We start from the raw sequence: 18,908 nt of genomic DNA on the forward strand, positions 1-18,908 counted from the left end.
ATACCCTAGGGCCTTATAGAATGGGGTACAAGTGTAGATTTTAATAATTGTAAGGCATTTACTTGTTTAGCAAGTTAAGAATAGAGGGACCAAACTGAAAATAGGGAGGGATTGATTGGAAAATAGGAATCTGATCTATTCTCTTTGGGGTTGCCTATAAAAGGGCATGAAATGCCTTGGGAAAGGGGGTTCTGCTCTCTTCTTTTACCTTCAGCCCTGAGTTTCAATTTGAGCTTTCATTCCTGCTTTTCATTTCAGTTCGCATTTTAATTCTAAGTTTATTCAGAAAACAAAAACATCAAAAATGGAGAAATCTGAAACAACTTCACAGTTTCATCACTAGTCTTGGATTTCAATTTTGGGTTTTGGGTTTAGCCCTATTACAGAGGTGCTTAGGTGCAGCTGTGAGGGTCAGGGGTATATTTGAAGTATGTTAAACTGATCTGTGGAGTCTGCTTATATTTCTGGTTTTCAAAGCAATCTGCCTGTATTTCTGTGGTGTAACATTGCTGAGTTTGTTGCTGTTGCTGTTGAAAGTAGCTGATTCCTCTCCTTTTCTCTATTTTCATTTCAATCTCCAGGTACTTGTTCTGTAACTCTCAAGTTTATGGAATTGAAGTAAACATGCTGTCTGAAGTTGATCTCTGAATTTTTCATGTTTTTTGTTTAACTTAGTATATATAAAACAGTTAGCTCACTCATGTCCTTTAGGTACTAGATTAATCCTGGTTTGGTTTGTATAATTGGGACTGATGAACTGTCAAGCATGAGTTTGATCATTTTAATTAGTAAGTGGGCACTTTGGTATTTAAATTCATGTATGTAATCAGGGCTGTGGACTGTTTACACTGTGCATTTCATGTTTATGCAATTGTAGTTTTCAGTTTGTTTAAGTTCCACAGTCTGCTAAAGTAAAATCTGCAAAGTTGTAATTGATTTTGAGTTCAATACACATGACTGCTTTTAATTTTGGGCTAATATGAATTGTACAATCAACAGCTTCATACTGGGCCAGTTTTGGGCCTGACGTACTAGCAGGTAGCCCAGATTTTGGTTAGATGATAAATCGAATTAGGGCCTAGGTGCATTAAGGCTTGAGAAATTAGTTAAATCAAAAGGTGCCCAAGGATTCGATCCCTGGGCTGTACGACTGCAAGTTAAAATTTTGGGCCTACTTTATACCTAACGCCTAGCGCTCTAAGGGCATGTGCCTGCAGCATGTGCAATGGCATGAGTTGGGCTTTATGGGCTCAGAGCCCATTTGCTCGGCATTTCTACCCGGATGTTCAAATTCAAATTCAACAAAGTACTGGCTTTAATCAATTAGAATCCTTAAGTGCTTAGTAGCATAATTATCTCACCGTCTAAAGTTGGAAAGGTTGTGTTAGTGAATTTCACCACCCTCCTCAAAATAACAATGCGTTAGAATCTTTAAGCGCGATTTTAATTAATATACCTTCTTAAAACTTGGGTGTGCATTGATGCGACCCAAATTCAAATCTCGACAAAGTCAAAATGTGTTGACAATCACGGGTGCATTGATTGTGACGTGGTTCGAAACGTGTTTTCATGACGTCGTAATTCTTAAAAATAAATAATGATAGAAAAGAGGTTCACAAATTGAGACGAGCCTCACCGCACAAATAAATAAATGTGGGGCCCTCAATAAATAATTACCGAAATGATTAGAATTTGGAATGGCCATTTAGCAAACTTCATGGTTTCTCCCCAAAATAATACTCTGTTAGCTTCTTTAGGCACGATTTAATTAAATTACTTTCTTAAATTCGGGTGCGCATTGATGCGACCCAAATCCAAATCTCGATGAAGTCGAAATGTGTCAACAACCACGGGCGCATTGATTGCGACGGGGTTCAAAACGCGTTTTCACGACATCGTAATTCTTATAAAATAAATAATGATAAAAGCGGTTTACGAATAGAAGGCCCATAAGCTAGCATGTATTAAAATCAGATAAAATAAAATACAACAGTTAAGCGACCATGCTAGAACCACGGAACCCGGGAATGCCTAACACCTTCTCCCGGGTTAACAGAATTCCTTACTCGGATTTCTGGTTCGCGGACTGTTAACAGAGTCATAAATTTCCTCGGTTCGGGATTCAACCGGTGACTTGGGACACCATTAATCTCTCAAGTGGCGGCTCTGAATAATTAATAATTAAATCCCGTTCCGATTGTCCTTTAAATGGAAAAACTCCTTTACGCCCTTGCGGGTGTAAGTGAAAAGGAGGTGTGACAGCTCTGGCGACTCTGCTGGGGATCGAACCCAGAATCTCTGGTTCAGGGTTCAGAATTCGAGCTTAGATAAATTGTTGTATTTGATTGTATCTGATTTTCCTACATGTTTCGTGCTGAATGTGTTAAATGTTACCGCTTTGATATTATCTGAACTGTATATAAACTGTGCCGACACCCTTCTCTCTTCACCTCCGGGGATGTGCTTACTGGTTGAGACTCCCTATTCTGTTAGTGTCATACCCTGAAATAAGAAAGAGGCCGGACAAGTTACGAAGCCGGATGGCCTTTTGGTTCCCGGTAAGTTGCCCCCTCCTCAACTCAAGTTGTCCGCTTGGGTACACAGTCTAGAACACTGACCCAGGTTTTGAACATAGAATAACATGACTTTATGCCGGATCCCTAGTAGGAACACTTATTTGCATCACATTGCATTTGACTTAGGGGACTCAACACAGGGGTTGGGTCCGTCTAGGACTAGCAACCTGAAATGAAAAGACCATTATGATGCATTCTCTTGTGTTGTGCATTTATTTGTTTCGAACTTGCATGTTGACCGGTTTTTGAATCTCGAAAGTGTTGAAAATCGAAGAAAAAAAAGAGAAAAGAAAAAGAGAGAAGAATTATCAGTTGGGGAGTTAATTGATTATTTTAGAAATAAAAATCAATGACCAATTACTGGCAAAACTCTGCCGAAATTCTAAAATAAGCCTTGCCCGAGGGGCCCATTTATGATATTTTTGCTGATTTCAATCTTCTTTTAAAATAAGCCTCTATTGAAACTGCTAAGTAAATGAATTCAAAGTATTTCAATTGAAACTGAAGCTTTATGAAGAAACTCGTTTTAAAACTGTTGAGTTTGACTAGATATTCTGTCGTTTACTCTTCTATATGATCTTTAATTGCCTGTCACTGCTTTCAGACCTTATTTACTTTAGTTACTTACTGGGTTGGCGCACTCACGTTACTCCCTGCACCTTGTGTGCAGATCCAGGTGCCTGAGCGACAGAGTGAGGGTCCTCGGCATTGTCAGAGTTTGCCAAAGACTGCAAGGTAGCTGCATGGCGTCCGCAACCCTGATTTCTTCCTCTTATCCTTGGTTTTCCCGTATTTTAGACTTGTTATGTATTAGACAGTCCGATTTGTATATTTAGAGGCTCTAGACTCATGACACCAGATATTTGGGCTGTGTTGGTTTAATGTTTTACCGATTTCCGTACATTTTAGCTGTTTTATACATTTCTTATAGGAATTTGAGATTTAAATCAGTGTTAGAAAATGGTTTTATAAAAGAAACTTATTGTGGTTGATTGATTGGGTTGGCTTGCCTAGTATTGTGATAGGCGTCATCACGATCGGTCATTTGGGGTCATCAGTTTTATCTCCACAAGTACAACACATAGGCAGCACGTCTCAAACGTAAACAAGATCAGTTTTTGGTTTAGAGAAAAGGCCTAAACTAGATGCCTAAGTGGATGTCAATGCACAGAAACATGCAACCTTATTTTTATGAACTTGACAGTAAGTCCCTAATCAATTTTGCCTACTGATTTTAATCTGCTAAATCTGAACAACTTCAAGTAGCAGATATACAGTTTCAGAGTTTCAGGATTTGAAAACGCCCTATAGGGTTGCCTACACACTGAATAGTGATGTCCTAAGAGCATGATAACTACGTTTGATATAGTAAAACAATGGGCAGATTTTAAAACGGACTCTTGAATTCCTATAGGCATGCTTTCTAATAGTAAATTAGAGCAGTATTTGAAAGAATTCATTTCAGGAAAAACAAACCATTGATTAGACCAACTTCGAAGTAAACTAATCATGAACTGGATTGACTTATTTAAACTAAACTAATTTTAAATTTATAGACAAAGTTTCTGATGTTGTTCCTTATGATCATGATATGTAGTTATTAAGAGACTTATAGGCATGATTTCTAATGGAAATAAAAGTAAACAACTATTGGAATAGAAACTTGAACTTGATCACATGCTTAAGTATGATATCTATTTGTGAAGTTGATTGTAAAACCTATAGGCATGATTTCTAGCATGGTGAGGCAAACATAACAAATATATGAAATCCAATAGGCATGGTTTCTAACATGGTAGGGCAGACATAGCAAATATGATATCCTATAGGCATGGTTTCTACCATACCCCACAAATATGTAACTACCCACCCCTTTTTTACTAATCACCCCAATATTAGTTTACAAATTATTACAAACCAGATGAATGAATTACATAGATAAAGAAAAGGAAGAAGTTACACTATAGGGAGCTTGAAGTAGGCCCAGGTGATTTCCCAAACCTCCAATAGCCTCAAATGCCAATTTCATAGACAATGTTATTGTCTAGGTGCTTCAAAGTTCCCTAAAGATCTCAAGGATCCGAGGCAGTGCTCGCACCTAGACTTTGTAACCAAATCGAGTAAGTGCAGTGTGCAAGGTCCAACCTCAGTGTGCCAGAGTTCATAGAGATCTCAAGAGGATCCCAAGGCAGTACACACATTGGAGGGGGCAGAACCTAGGGACTTAGGAGTAGAGTAAGAGTGCTTGACATAGTTTGAAAGGGTTTCAGTAGGAAAACAGTGTAAAAAGAGACTTAGTTGAAATAACTTTGTTAGCAAGAGAGTTGTTGGGTAAACAACTTTTGAAAATAGTGGTGTAATTAAACAAATAACAGTCAGTCAAACAAGTTCAACAATACTTAAATGACAGTCCTTCATACAGGGGAATGGGAATTGGGGACACATAGAGCGCATAGTATCAGGAGCATAGCAGTTCTTGTAGGGTTTGAGGGATTATGGGATAGCTATTGGTACTAATATAGTAGGAGTTTCAGAAACAATGATAGAATCAGCCATTTAAAATGATAGATCAGCTTGCATATCAAAACTGCATAACAAGTAGACAAGCATTCAAAGCAGGGTAGAGTCATGTTGAGACAGACTACTAGGGGAGGGGGTAGAACATGTTCTGAAAAGCCGTAAGAATGTTAGACTAGCATGCTAGATGAAGCAGTAATGTAAACATGTCAATTGCATGTTGAACAACAGAACCACAAATAGAAACAAATTAGAAACATGATAAACTGAAGTAGTAAAAGAAACATATTGGTTTTGAGACTTGAATTGAAATCAGAACATACCAGTATAGAGATGGTAAATACAAAGTGAGGAATAGGAAAGCACAATAGTTAGCCTTGGCTTGCGGCCGACTAACTCTGAATAATAGCAAGTAACCAAAGAGAGAGAGAGAGAGAGCAAAAAGTTTTGAGTGTGAGAGAGCTTTTGAACCAATGTGTTCGTGTATCGTATTAGTGAAAGGGCATGGTATTTATAGTTTGAAAACAGGCAGAAAAATAAGTCAAGAATCAAAGTTCAGCAATAATTATGGAACCAAGTACTAATCAGAATCAAATCAAGGCAAGTACTCCTTTAATTAAGGAGTAATTAACCAACGGTAATGGGCAGAAAACGTTTTAAGGAAAGAATTCAAGTAAGGCATTAGGTACAAAATAGACAATTAGGGGTAAATACACGATGGTTCAATTAAGGAAACAATTAGTGAAGAATCAGCAAATAACACGGTTAACCCAACTAAGGTAAGAAAACTAAATAAAGTTGCAGAATATGGAAATAATCGAGAATCAGCATATAGCAAATCAATGAATCAAGGACTCGAAATTACTGATTTAAGGAGAATATCATAGGTTCCCATGAATAAGCAAATAAGCCAAGTTTAGATAGGAAGAATCAAAAGTCTAAAGAAAAGTTTTCAAATCAAGCCAAGAAACAGGGAATCCAGAATCAATCAAAGAGAGATTTATGAGTCAATGTTTTAGCATATAAATAGAGTAAGATAAGAATAACCAGACACAACAAACATGAAGGTTAAACAACACTGATAGAAAGAGGCAAGTCTTGAACAGTCAAGATGAACACAAGCACATATAGTTGATGTAAGTTAGGCTAAGAAATTCAGTAGAAACATATTCGAGACAAGATAGTCACGAAAACTCAAACAAGAACCGGTCAGTCATGTTGATACACAGAACCAAATGAAAGAAACCTTGAAAATTAGGGCATTCAACATAGATGAGTTGAAGATGTAGTAAAATCATAGAATCAGTTAAAATAATGCAAAAAATAGAAGTTTTACACAAAGAATCAATTAAACAAGGTTATTAAAATGAAGTTCCTAAAACCCTAGTTTTAGAAGGAGGTAAAAACACTTAAAATCAATGATTCTTGTAAAGAATCTCAGGGACAATGTAAAACATTAAAGGAACAAACTCAGATCATCTTATATCTGTACAGATCTAGGAGATATAGGAAGAAATTAGGGTTTTAAAAGAAACTCATATAGAGATGAAGGAACCTGTCTAGAATCCCAAGGATTGTAACAAATACAACATGATTTTGCTTGAAATCACACTGGAGTAACCAAGAACAGACAAGTGACGAACCCTAGATTCAAGTTGGCATGGCCATGGGCCCTTGAAGACCTTAGAGAAGGCAGGCATGGCATGAGAAAAGCAATTGGAGGCTTAGGAGACGATGAGAGGTCACCGGAGATGACCAGAGAAGAGAGGTCGGCAGTTGAAGGGATAGGGTTAGGTTGAGAGTGTACTGAGAGTAGAGAGGATTTTAGGGCGGCGATATATGGAAAATGATTAGGGTTGGGGGTGGTTTAGAATTAAAAAGGGCAAGAATTAATACGGGCCATTGATCTTTCAGATCAAAAACCATGATCTACTTGGTTCTAGGTCGTTAGGTGTGTTTAGAGTTTGGGTCGAGTGGTTTTTTATGAAATTGGGGTGGGTATTGGGTTTTAATTAGGTTAAAATTGAAATCCAATTTGGCTAAGTTTTAAATAGTCAATTTAACCCTATATAATTTATAATAAATAATATATGATTTTTAAAAAATAATTTCGTGTATTGAAATGATTTAAAATAGATATTTAACATTTTAAAAATATAGAAGATCATTGTATGCATATAAAACGTAATTGTACATTAATTAGGCTAATATTTCAATTATATGCAAATTAATTTTAAAAAATACAAATGCAATTATAAAAATACACTAAAAATAATTAAACACTATTTTGGCACAAATATTGGATTTATATGATTAAATTAACACAACAATAATTTAAAAGATAATTATTGAAAATTTTATAAGTGAAAAAGGAAGAAATAAATCAATTTAAAACCTTTTAAAATTATAGAAAAATTATAAAGACCTTGTGCATGCTCACATATGCCTATATATGCTATTTTGAAAGTATATATGCATATTAAAAATATATAGGAAAAAATTGAGTATCAATAAGGGCTCAGCCCAGAGTTCGAGCACCAGCACCAACGGCGGAGCCTCAGGTAGAGATTGATGAGGAGGCTTCGGCCCAAACTGTTCCAGAAGGGCCAGCTCAGATTCCAGAGGGGTTCATAGCTACCTCGGTACTTCAGGATGCTTTGGTCCGTCTAGTGGGCCTTATGGAGAGTGTTACTCAGGCCGGTATATTCCCTGTAGCACCAACCATCTCTCGGGATGGGGGAGGAGCACAAACTCCCGCTACTCACACTCCGGAGCAAATGGCTCTCCAGTTTCAAACTCCGGCAGCTCGTCCAGTTGGGACAGTTCCGCCAGGTGTTGTAGCACAGACCGGTTAGGGATCAACTATGTATTTTGAGGCTTTGTGGATATTGGATAGGTTTACCAAGCTTTTCGCCACTACCTATGGCAGTATATCTTCAGAATATCCCTAGGACTATTTAGACAGTTGTCACGGAACATGGGGATATTGGAGACCAATGGGGTCGAGTTTGCTGCCTTTCGTCTATCAGGTTCTCCCAAGAAATGGTGGATGGATTATTGTTTGGCCAGACCAGCTGGGTCACCAGCTCTCACTTGGGACTAGTCCTCTTAGCTATTTTTGGAGAAGTATCTTCCTATCACTCAGAGAGAGGACTATCGGAGGCAGTTCGAGCCTTCAGCAAGGTTGTATGATAGTCGTTCAGTACGAGACTAGATTTGTTGATTTGACCAGTCATGCTCTTCTTATACTTCCTACAGAGAGAGAGAGGGGTGAGGAGGTTTATTGAGGGACTTGCTCAGCCTATCAGATTGCAGATGGCTAAGGAGTCAGGGAGTGAGATTTCTTTCCAGGATGCAGCTAATGTGGCCAGACGAATTGAGATGGTTATATGACAGGGGAGTGGTCAGGGGTCTGACAAGAGGCCGCTTCACTCCGGTGGATTCAGTTAGGCCTCATTTGGAGGCCGGGGTACTTTTGGTAGGGCCATCCTCCCAGGCCGTTTCATTCAGCACTTCAGATATCCTGTGGAGCTTTATAGGGTCGTGGTCTTTATGTACCTCCTTCAGGGCAGCTAGCTTATAGTGCACCGCCAGCTCCTATTAGAGCACCTCCTCTTCAGAGTTATTGTCACGGTCAGCCAGCTTGTGAGGGTCAACAGCAATATCAGGATGGATGTTTCGAGTGTAGTGAGTATGGGCATATCTGGAGGACTTGTTCGAGATTGGTAGGTGTTCAGCCACAGCAGTAGGGTTCTCGTACCATGATCCCGGCACCGCCTGCTCAACCAGCTAGAGATAGGGGTCAACCCGTTAGAGGTGGAGGTCAGGCCGTTAGAGGTGGAGGCCAGGCCTCTAGAGGTTGTGTCCAGCCAGTAGGAGGCCATCCCAGATATATGGTTTAGAGTGGTGGGGCTCAACCCGATGTTATGCTTTCCCAGCCAGGCCTGAGGCTGAGTCCTCCGATGCTGTTATCACAAGTACTGTTTCTATTTGCAATAGAGATGCTTCAGTTCTATTTGATCTAGGGTCTACATACTCCTATGTGTCTTCTTATTTTGCTTCATATTTGGTTGTGACTCGTGATTCTTTGAGTGTTCTCGTATATGCATCCACATCGGTGAGGGATTCTATTGTGATCGTGTCTATCACTCGTGTGTGGTTACCATTGAGGGTCTTGAGACTAGCATAGATCTCCTACTTCTCGATATGGTTGATTTTGATGTCATTTTGGGGATGGATTGGTTGTCACCTTATCATGCTATATTGAATTGTCATGCCAAGACCGTGACCTTAGCATTGCTAGGTTTGCCTCGATTGGAGTGAAGAGGGACTCCTGGTCAACTACCAGTAGGGTTATCTTTTATATGAAGGCTCATCGTATGGTCGAGAAGGGGTGTTTGGCTTATTTGGCTTATGTTCGTGATTCTAATACGAAGATTCCTTCCATGGATTCTGTATCAGTTGTTCGGGAGTTCCCAGAGGTTTTTCCTACAGGCCTGCTAGGGATGCCACCCGACAGGGATATTGACTTTTGCATTGATTTGGCTCCAGGTACTCAAGCCATTTCTATCCCGCCATAACGTTTGGCCCCGCCAAAGTTGAAAGAATTTGGAAGGACCAGTTGCAAGATTTGCTTGAATTTGGAAGAATAATATATTAAGTTGTCTATATAGTATGATATAGTGTAGTATATCGAATATAGCTTAAATCTTTGTGAGGTAAAAAATGTCTATCTGCCCTAATCATGGAGGAATACAGAAATATAAATAATTTATATTCGTCGGCTATTTGTGGATACATCCATAATAAATTCTTACATGTTTTATTAAGTACTAAGTAGTCCATGTAAGTATAATTTTTTACAAACATGTCAATAGTCGTCATATTTCTTGATCTTTTCAACTTATATAGATATGCAAGCATTACATTAAGGAATGGATGAAATATTTAGGATCTACAAGAATACATACTGAGGATAAATTTTATGTACTAATTATCTCAGTACAATTTGGAATACGAACCTTCTTCTATTCGCTCATATATTTCAAAAAACTTAAATTTAATTAATTAATTTATGATTATACTCTGTACTGTATTTACTTAACTTTGGTTTAATTTGTATACTGAGAGTGATAAGTTTTTTCATTATAACTCTAATGTGATATGTGTCATGAAGGAGAATCAAACGCTTCTCAAGTCTTAATTTATGAGTACATAATTTTTCATTCAACAGAGAAAAAAAAAATATTAACCAAATATGGAAGATTTCTATTCTTCTTAAGGGAAAATGAAAAACTAATTATAATAATTATGTTTTCATCCCTTCAAAAAAAAAATGGAAAAATTCAAACATGGTAAGAAAATAAGAGCAAACAAACACAATCTACCTATTATACGTAAAGAAAATTGTGGAAACAAAAAATGAAAAAAACCTACGTATATAAGTAAATAAAATTTTGGAAACAAACCAATGACTTTTTCATAAATTTATGTATATATACATTTTTTGTACATTTAGAGAAGGAAACATGCAAAGAATAATTTTGTGCCCTCAGTTTTCACATGTCTTTATAGTTTATAGGCTAAGTTCTTATTTAAATTTCTTAGGAAGAATATATATTATAATCAGTTTAATAAATAAAGTTAGTAAAACTCGCGGAAATTTCATATGACTAATATGGTAACAGAATTTTCTGTTTCCTTCTATACGTACATCATTCTTTAATTACTTACTCAAAACAAAGTCAAGAATCATTATTTTCTCTCCCTATTAATTACTTTCATTGAGTTCGGTCGAACCGTTTCAGCTATTGGATTCAGTCAAACCCGAACTCTATCTCCGCCCCTTAGGATGAAAGTCGAAGGAGAGAAGAAATATGCACTGTTATTAGCAGCTAAGGATTCTGATTATGTGGAAAAAGTATATGGAGGATATTACAATGTGTTTGTTGAAGCTTATGGAGAAGAAGGAGAGAAATGGGATTTGTTCAGAGTTGTTGATAATGAATTTCCAGACATGGCTGAACTCCATAATTATGAAGGTTTTGTAGTTAGTGGAAGTCCTTATGATGCTTATGGGAATGACAATTGGATTCTTAAGCTTTGTCTTCTCTTACAAACTTTATATTTCATGCAAAAGAAAGTTCTTGGCATCTGCTTTGGCCACCAGGTATATATTTATGTTGAGTTTAAGTTTTATACGCTGATCGATAGTGTAAAAGAATTATTACATTATTAGATTCTCAAAGAATAATTACAAGTAACATTGCATACATGTACATAATTACAAGTAACTTTGCGACAAGAGGGGTTGCTCTAATGGTAAGCAACCTCCACTTCCAACTAAGAGGTTGTAAGTTCGAGTCACCCCAAGAGCAAGGTGAGAGTTCTTCGAGGGAAGGATGCCGATGGTCTATTGAAAATAGTCTCTCTACCCTAGGGTAGGGGTAAGGTCTGCGTACACACTACCCTCCCCAGACCCTGTCTATCTACCCCAAGGTAGGGGTAAGGTCTGCGTACACACTACCCTCCCCAGACCCTGTCTATCTACCCCAAGGTAGGGGTAAGGTCTGCGTACACACTACCCTCTCAGTAGTGGCGGATCTACATTGGCATTTGTGGGTGCTTAAGCACCCATTACCTTTAATCATATATAGTAAATTTGCATAGGCAATTATAAAATTATGTAGATAAATATTGAGTGAGCACCCACAATTAAATTTCTTTTTTCTCTTTTTTTGAAATTTTTATCGATCAACACCCATAACTTTAAAATCTTGAATCCGCCACTACTCCCCAGACCCTACTAGAGAGATTATACTAGGTTGTTATTGTTATTGTTGTTGTAATATATAACTTAGAAAAAGATTTAAGTTATATACACATTGATATCGTAATTTTTTTTACACTATGAGTAAATTTCAAACTTGTGGTAGTAGGTTATAGTACGAGAAGTTACTAGCTAGTTAATATTTATCATAGAGATTTGTATATAATTACCTTGATTTAACAAGTTAATTAATCACCTATAGTGTATATATTTTGAAAACTAAGATATGGTTCAGTGTTTACATATACATACAGGTTTTGTGCAGAGCTTTGGGAGGAGATGTTAGGAAGGCTGATAGTGGTTGGGACATTGGAATAAGGGAAGTGAGTATTTTGAAGGAATCCCTAACGTATAATACATTTCTTGATGATTTGAATGAAACTCCATCTACACTTTCAATCATTGAGTGCCACCAAGATGAGGTATCTCTATATATTACTCTCTTCGTCCTAATTTATATAACAATCTTCGACTGAATAAGAAATTTATGATCATCTTCATATCAGTGAAAAAGTGTACTTTCTCCCTTTGTCTCAATTTATGTGATAATATTTGACTTATTATTAAATTTACGACTTTCTTCGTATCGTGAAAAATTATACTTTCTTTCTTTTGTCTCAGTTTATATGATAGTATTTAACTGAATACGAAATTTACGACCATCTTTGTATCAGTGAGAAATTGTAGTTGGAAAATATATATAATATATGACAATGTGGAGAAACAAAATTGGACAGGTATGGGAGGTGCCAAAGGAAGCTAAAGTGATGGCATGTTCAGACAAGACAAGAGTAGAAATGTTCACAATTGGAGATCATATTTTAGGCATTCAAGGCCATCCTGAATATACCAAAGATATTCTCAATAATCTCATTGATCGTCTCCTTTCCAATGGTTCAATAGAGATAAACTTACTATTATCAAGCGTATTATATACTCCCTGTGTTCTAATTTGTGTGATACAGTTTGAGTTTCGTAACCTAAATTTCTTTATTTTAGTGTCACATAAATTGAAACATGGAGAGTTATCTTTTTTCGCTATTTCATGGTTGATTTATTTCTTTGTACTTTTGTAATTATAATTTTGGGAATTTCACTTTGGTACAGAGAGGATTTGCAGAAGATGCTAGATCAGAGCTACATAAAGCAGAGCCAGATAGAAAAAGTTTGCAAAGGATTTGCAAGAGGTTTCTCAAAGGGAGATAGAATTAAGCATATAATATATCCCTTGCAAATATTAATATTTGCCTTCAATTTTGGCCCTTTTCCTCGTACCTATGCATTTTCTATTACTTTGATTTGATTAGAAACTTGATTGTTTAAAAAAAGATCTCATGTAGTGGAGCTTGTTATCTCTGGTGCATAAGGGCAGCTCGGTGCATTACGTTTCCGCTATACGCGGGGTCCGTAGAAAGGCCGGACATAAGGGTCTATAGCACACAACTTTATAATATTTCAGGTTACTATATATAGAAGACAATTTTTACGCTGTTAGAAATTAACCGCATCTTGTCATTTTGAGAAAATAGTGAACAATATCCTTTTTATTAAATAGAATGTCTCATGTTTAAATCTTAACGGAGGCAAAATTATTAAATATTTTCTTTTTATCTGTCCAAGTATTGTGGATAGAATTATTCGATACTTATACTTTTACTGGTATAATGTGACATATATATACCCCGTAAATTTAACAGAAGTACGATGAAAGAAAATGAAAGAAGAAATTAGGGTTTTGTGTGTTGGCGAGAAAGAGGAAAAAAAGATCCAAAACTATACAAAAAATTCGGGCTCCTTCCGGAACCAAGAACCCGAACCGTCTACCTCTAAAGCATTAGATGAATTAGATAAATAGAGAAAAATATGTATTTTTAGCCGTTCTAAAAATTATTGCCGATAAAATGTAATGTATATATATATTTTTTATATATATATATATTATATGCAAAATACTATTAACTGAGCAGTCAATTTTGTATTTTGCCCTTAAAAAGAAATATGTGATCTGAGACCAATACAGACAAATGAAAAACGGAACTGGCTCAATGTTACGGTCCAACACATCCTATACCACAAGAATGTACGTCTCTTTTGTTCTAGATTAAATATTATTATATTTGAGTTGATATACTTAAAAAGATGAGATCATAAATATATTGTTTATACAGAAACTGTGATAACTAGAGCAGCACCTTTGATTTTCATTTGGCATGGTAGTGCCAAGATAGAATTGTATTCTTATTTGTATTTACTTGAAATGAAGAAATAGTAAGCTTGTCTACTAGTTATAGAGTAACTTTTTGATTTTTTAGAACGAAAAGGTCTAATTATGCCACTCAACTAACATAAATGGCCTATCTATGTCATCCGTTAATGCATGCCACTAACGTTATATTTTTGGCCTATTTATGCCACTAACGTTATACTTTTGGCCTATTTATGCCATTGTCGACTAACAGTTCCATTTTCTGATTTTTAAATAATAAGAATTAATTTTCGACCCCACCTTTGCCACGTGTCTTTATATTACTGGTTTTTCTTTATTTGACTGTACATTTCTTTTAACCCTGATTATGTATAATTAACCATGCCCAACCCGATAAAATTCAACCATCTTTTAACCCAACCCCTAATTCTTTGTCACGATCCGATAAGATCAGTGTTCAGTGATTTGTATTTATTTGAAATCGATGTTGTGTTTATTTCAATTCAGTTTGTAAAAATCTAAATCTTAGAAGCTCATGATTTGTACTACCGGTCCATGGGAAAAGTATTAAGGTTCAGTTATTTTTTCATTTATTTGTCTAAAAAAAAATCTCATTAAATTGGATAGTTGTTAATTGGCTTACCTAGCGGGTTGGGTTAGGTATCATCACGACTAGTTGGATTATGGGCCGTGACAAAGAATTAGTGGTTGGGTTAAAACATGGTTGGATTTTATCGGTTTGGGCATGATTAATTATACATAATCAGGGTTAAAAGAAATGTAGGGTCAAGTAAAGAAAAATCAATAATATAAAGGCATATGGCAAAGGTGGGGTTGAAAAATTTATTTTTATTATTTAAAAACCAAAAAATGGAACTGTTAGTAGACAATGGCATAAATAGACCAAAAGTATAACGTTAGTGGCATGAATAGGGCGACCTTTTAACGGATGGCATAGATAGGCCATTTATGTTAGTTGAGTGACATTTTTAGACCTTTTCCGTTTTCAGAATGATATTACATACCTATTTATGGTAAAATATGAAATTGAGTCAAATGAAATCTTTATCTTACAATTGTGCTACCATTCTCAAATTCTGACTCTGCACCATCCAATAATCAAATACGGTTAAATCACTTTACAACAGTTCAGTTCGTTTCGATATTTTTTAGCCGCTATTGTAAAGTGTTGTTATATAACACATATATTATAATATAATCTAAAATTTTGTTCCAAAGAAAACTTGACCGTTACAGTATAGTATTGTATTATAGATGATGATTGTTATAGAAAGGCTTAACCTTACCAAAAAGATTATTAGATGCTATGAATTTGTTGTTACTCCCACCGATAATATGAAGTAGCACACAGACAAACTTGAGAACAAGAAGAAAGAACAATATTGGAATCTTGGAAATTGAATGGAAATGCTTTTGGATTTCTTTGCTTTGCGTGAAAGTTTCTTAAGACTTAAGTTAACCAACAAATTCCTTCATCTCTGCCTTCGTTCTTTCTCATTATAACACCCCATTCAAGCCATTATTTTGGCCATTCATCAATTGCATAAATCACAATAACAACAACAATAATAAATCCAGTGGATTTAATAAAAATTATGGCTGATGAAGAACAGAGAAAACCAACGACACGAAGAACACCTCTTAGCCAAATAGATGAGGTACTTTCTTTTATATTTTGTTGAAAATTTCTTGTTGGCATGATTTTGTTCTCTCTTTCTTTAATTTTCTTTTCTTAAATACCTTCTTTTTTTTAATTTTTTTTTTTGTGGGGATTCTAATTGTTTGATAATATTAATTTGCATGGCTATGCATGTGTATATTCAGGATAGAGTTTGTATTATGTTATCGATGATTGAAAGTGAAAGTGAAGACGAGGAAATCACTGCCTCTGATGAAGAATTTTTAGAAAGTGAGATTCAAGGTAATTTACGTACTTATTTCATTTGGAGAAATGATTCAAGAAATGGCATATAACTCAGCTATGTACTTTGTTTCATTTGCTCGTTTTCACGTGAACATAAAAAGTTTTTATTTGTTGTCGTTGAAAATTGGCACAATAAAAACTTTTGAAGGCAAAAGAATAGGCTAAAAACATACAAATAACAAAAGTTTATCAAAATTCAGATGACAGATGAAAAGTCAAAACACTAATATCTTAAAACATAAAAAACTCAAAGTATAAGTCGAAGAAGCACCAGGGATAAAAGTCAAAACTATCTACAAAATCACAGTTTTTGATGATTCAAAATTTCAATCTAATCTTATATATTCCAGTTTCTATACCATAAATATTTATAGTTCTTTGTTTTCCTTTGGTTATTTTCTGTTTGCAGATTTCGAATTAGAGTTTTACGACGAAGAGTACGATGATGACAACGAGGTGTCGCACATATACACACACTAGAATTCATATATTTTATTAATTTCTATACATTTAAAGCATAGTAAATTTTCTCCTTTTGTAGGATATGGAAGAAGATGATGTTGATCCAGATGAATTATCCTACGAGGTACAAAAGATGGAGTACTCATTATTTATTTATGTAGCTCAAAAAATACATGACATTTACTAAAGAGGTATATATATATATATATATATATATATATATATATATATATATATATATATATATATATATATATATATATATATATATATATATATATATTGTTAGAGAATTAATTGCTCTAGGAGAATTTGTTGGAGTAGAGAACAGAGGATTATCTGAAGCAGAAATCAGCAAACACTTGCATTCATCTACATTTCAATCTAACAGTTCCAAGACCCTTATTGATCGGTAAGTACGCGAAAATCAGCCACTCATTTGAAGATATGAACTCATGACACCGTGGTTTACATTGTGACATCTTGACCGTTTGATCGCTCTCTTTAGAACAAATTATAACAACTTGAAAATGTGGATTTTTTGGACGAATAGATGTGTGGTGTGTCAACTGGAATACGAAGAAGGAGAGAATCTAGTGGCACTTCCATGTGATCATCCTTACCATTCAGATTGTATACAAAAATGGCTTCAGATAAAGAAGGTAATATAATTTGCTAATTGCTCTCATTTATTCTTCTTGCCTATATATCTAATTGATGTTAATTATTTTATTTTTCTTTGCAGATTTGCCCTATATGTAGTGATGAGGTCTCGTCCACTGATGTACCCACGAATGTATAGCTCTATGTCACTTGTTAGGGCGGAGCTAGGGTTAATGTTACGGGTTCGGTTGAACTCAGTAACTTTGGTCTAAATTCTGTATTTGTTGTAAGAAATTTATTGAATATGTACAAAATATTAATTTAGAATACATTAACTTAAAAGGACTAGAATCCCCGTAAGATTGGCTCTGCCGCTTTCTCTTGTATAAAATCAAAATTCTTGTACTTAAATCAGTCAAGATTCATTGATATTGCTATGGGAAATTGGGAACTGGATTAAACGCGCGACTTTCTCAACATCTATTTTACTAATTACAGAAATTCTATTTGAATTGAGGGATGTGACCTTCATGTTCTTTCTAGAACCCACAGCATGAACATTAAAAATATATAAGCAGTAGCATGAACTTTAGCGACACATTAAAAATATGAACATTTTATGAATACTATTCCTTTTAATATATATATAAAAGAATAACAATTTTTATCCACATTCACAGCAGAATTGGCTGGGCCATTGTTAATAGTGAATGGTTAATCAAGCTGGCACACTTAGAAGCAGTAGCCATGGACCCTTTATTCTCTGATCATATGCCATTGGCTATTGAAATTGAGCGACCCACGGGAAGAGGTACTAGACCCTTCAGATTTTTCAATCACTTAGCCCAACATCAAGATTTCCTAGACCTAGTTGCACAATGCTGGAATACATCAAATAACAAGATTGGAATGCAAGGTATATGGTTAAAGCTCCAACAGGTTAAGCAAGCAATGAAAGGGCTTAATACCAAAGAATTTCCCAAGGTTGATGAAAAGGTAAAGCAAGTTAGGCAACAATTGATGGACCTTCAAACAGAAATGAGAGATCCTATGCATCACCACTCTCTTTTTGAACAAGAAAGAGAGTTGAAACTGCGACTAAAGAAGTGGATATTAGTAGAGGAGAGCATACTCAAGCAAAAGTCTAGAGTCCAATGGCTCAAACTTGGGATGCCAACAATGCTTACTTCTTTGCAAGCATGAAGAACAAAATAATACAGAACAAGATAAGGAGATTAAAAACTGCTGAGGGGCACACTACTACAAATCACAAAGATATTGAGGTAGAAGTCACTCAGTTTTACCACAGGTTAATGTTTAGGATTTAAAGACACCTCTCATTTGCCTTCTCATCTGTTTAAGACATTTGTATCTTCTCTCTTTAGTATTATTTCACTTGTATTTTTGGAGTGAAATAAAATATTGGTTGTGTCCGAGGAGTAGGCAAAATTAGCCGAACCTCGTAAATTCTAGTGTTCCCTTTATTGTTGCTTTATTGTCTTATTTATTATTTGGTGGCTGTCATAATTTTTGGTATAGTAGTTGTGACTTATTCACACTATATACATTTGACTTCCGCAACAATTGGTATCAGAGCCAAGGTACTGTCTTAGTATGCTCTGTGGTTGCAGCATAGTCTGATCTTCCACATCAGAAAAGATTTATCTTGGTAACTGTGTCAAGATTCTGTCTTAGTATGCTCTGTGGTTGCAGCTTAGTCTGATCTTCCACACCAGAAAGGAAATAATCTTGATTTGTGTCGTCAGCTAT

The 18,908-nt window shown here is 35.6% G+C and overlaps 2 protein-coding genes across 2 annotated transcripts; both read left to right on the forward strand.

The window, feature by feature from the left end:
- Nucleotides 1–10,944: 10,944 nt before the first annotated feature.
- Nucleotides 10,945–13,128, forward strand: LOC107772668 (gamma-glutamyl peptidase 3-like). The gene is made up of 4 exons (XM_075218874.1): nt 10,945–11,262; nt 12,177–12,344; nt 12,660–12,822; nt 13,025–13,128. Exons 1-4 carry the CDS (start codon nt 10,945–10,947, stop codon nt 13,126–13,128), a joined length of 753 nt encoding a protein of 250 aa, XP_075074975.1.
- A 2,523-nt stretch (nt 13,129–15,651) lies between these two features.
- LOC107772629 (uncharacterized) lies at nt 15,652–16,722 on the forward strand. The gene is made up of 4 exons (XM_016592117.2): nt 15,652–15,807; nt 15,974–16,070; nt 16,483–16,529; nt 16,615–16,722. Exons 1-4 carry the CDS (start codon nt 15,745–15,747, stop codon nt 16,720–16,722), a joined length of 315 nt encoding a protein of 104 aa, XP_016447603.2. The 5' UTR covers nt 15,652–15,744.
- The last annotated feature ends 2,186 nt before the right edge of the window (nt 16,723–18,908 follow it).

This window comes from Nicotiana tabacum, chromosome 8, assembly GCF_000715075.1.
Source record: "Nicotiana tabacum cultivar K326 chromosome 8, ASM71507v2, whole genome shotgun sequence".
Classification (NCBI taxonomy): Eukaryota; Viridiplantae; Streptophyta; class Magnoliopsida; order Solanales; family Solanaceae; genus Nicotiana; species Nicotiana tabacum.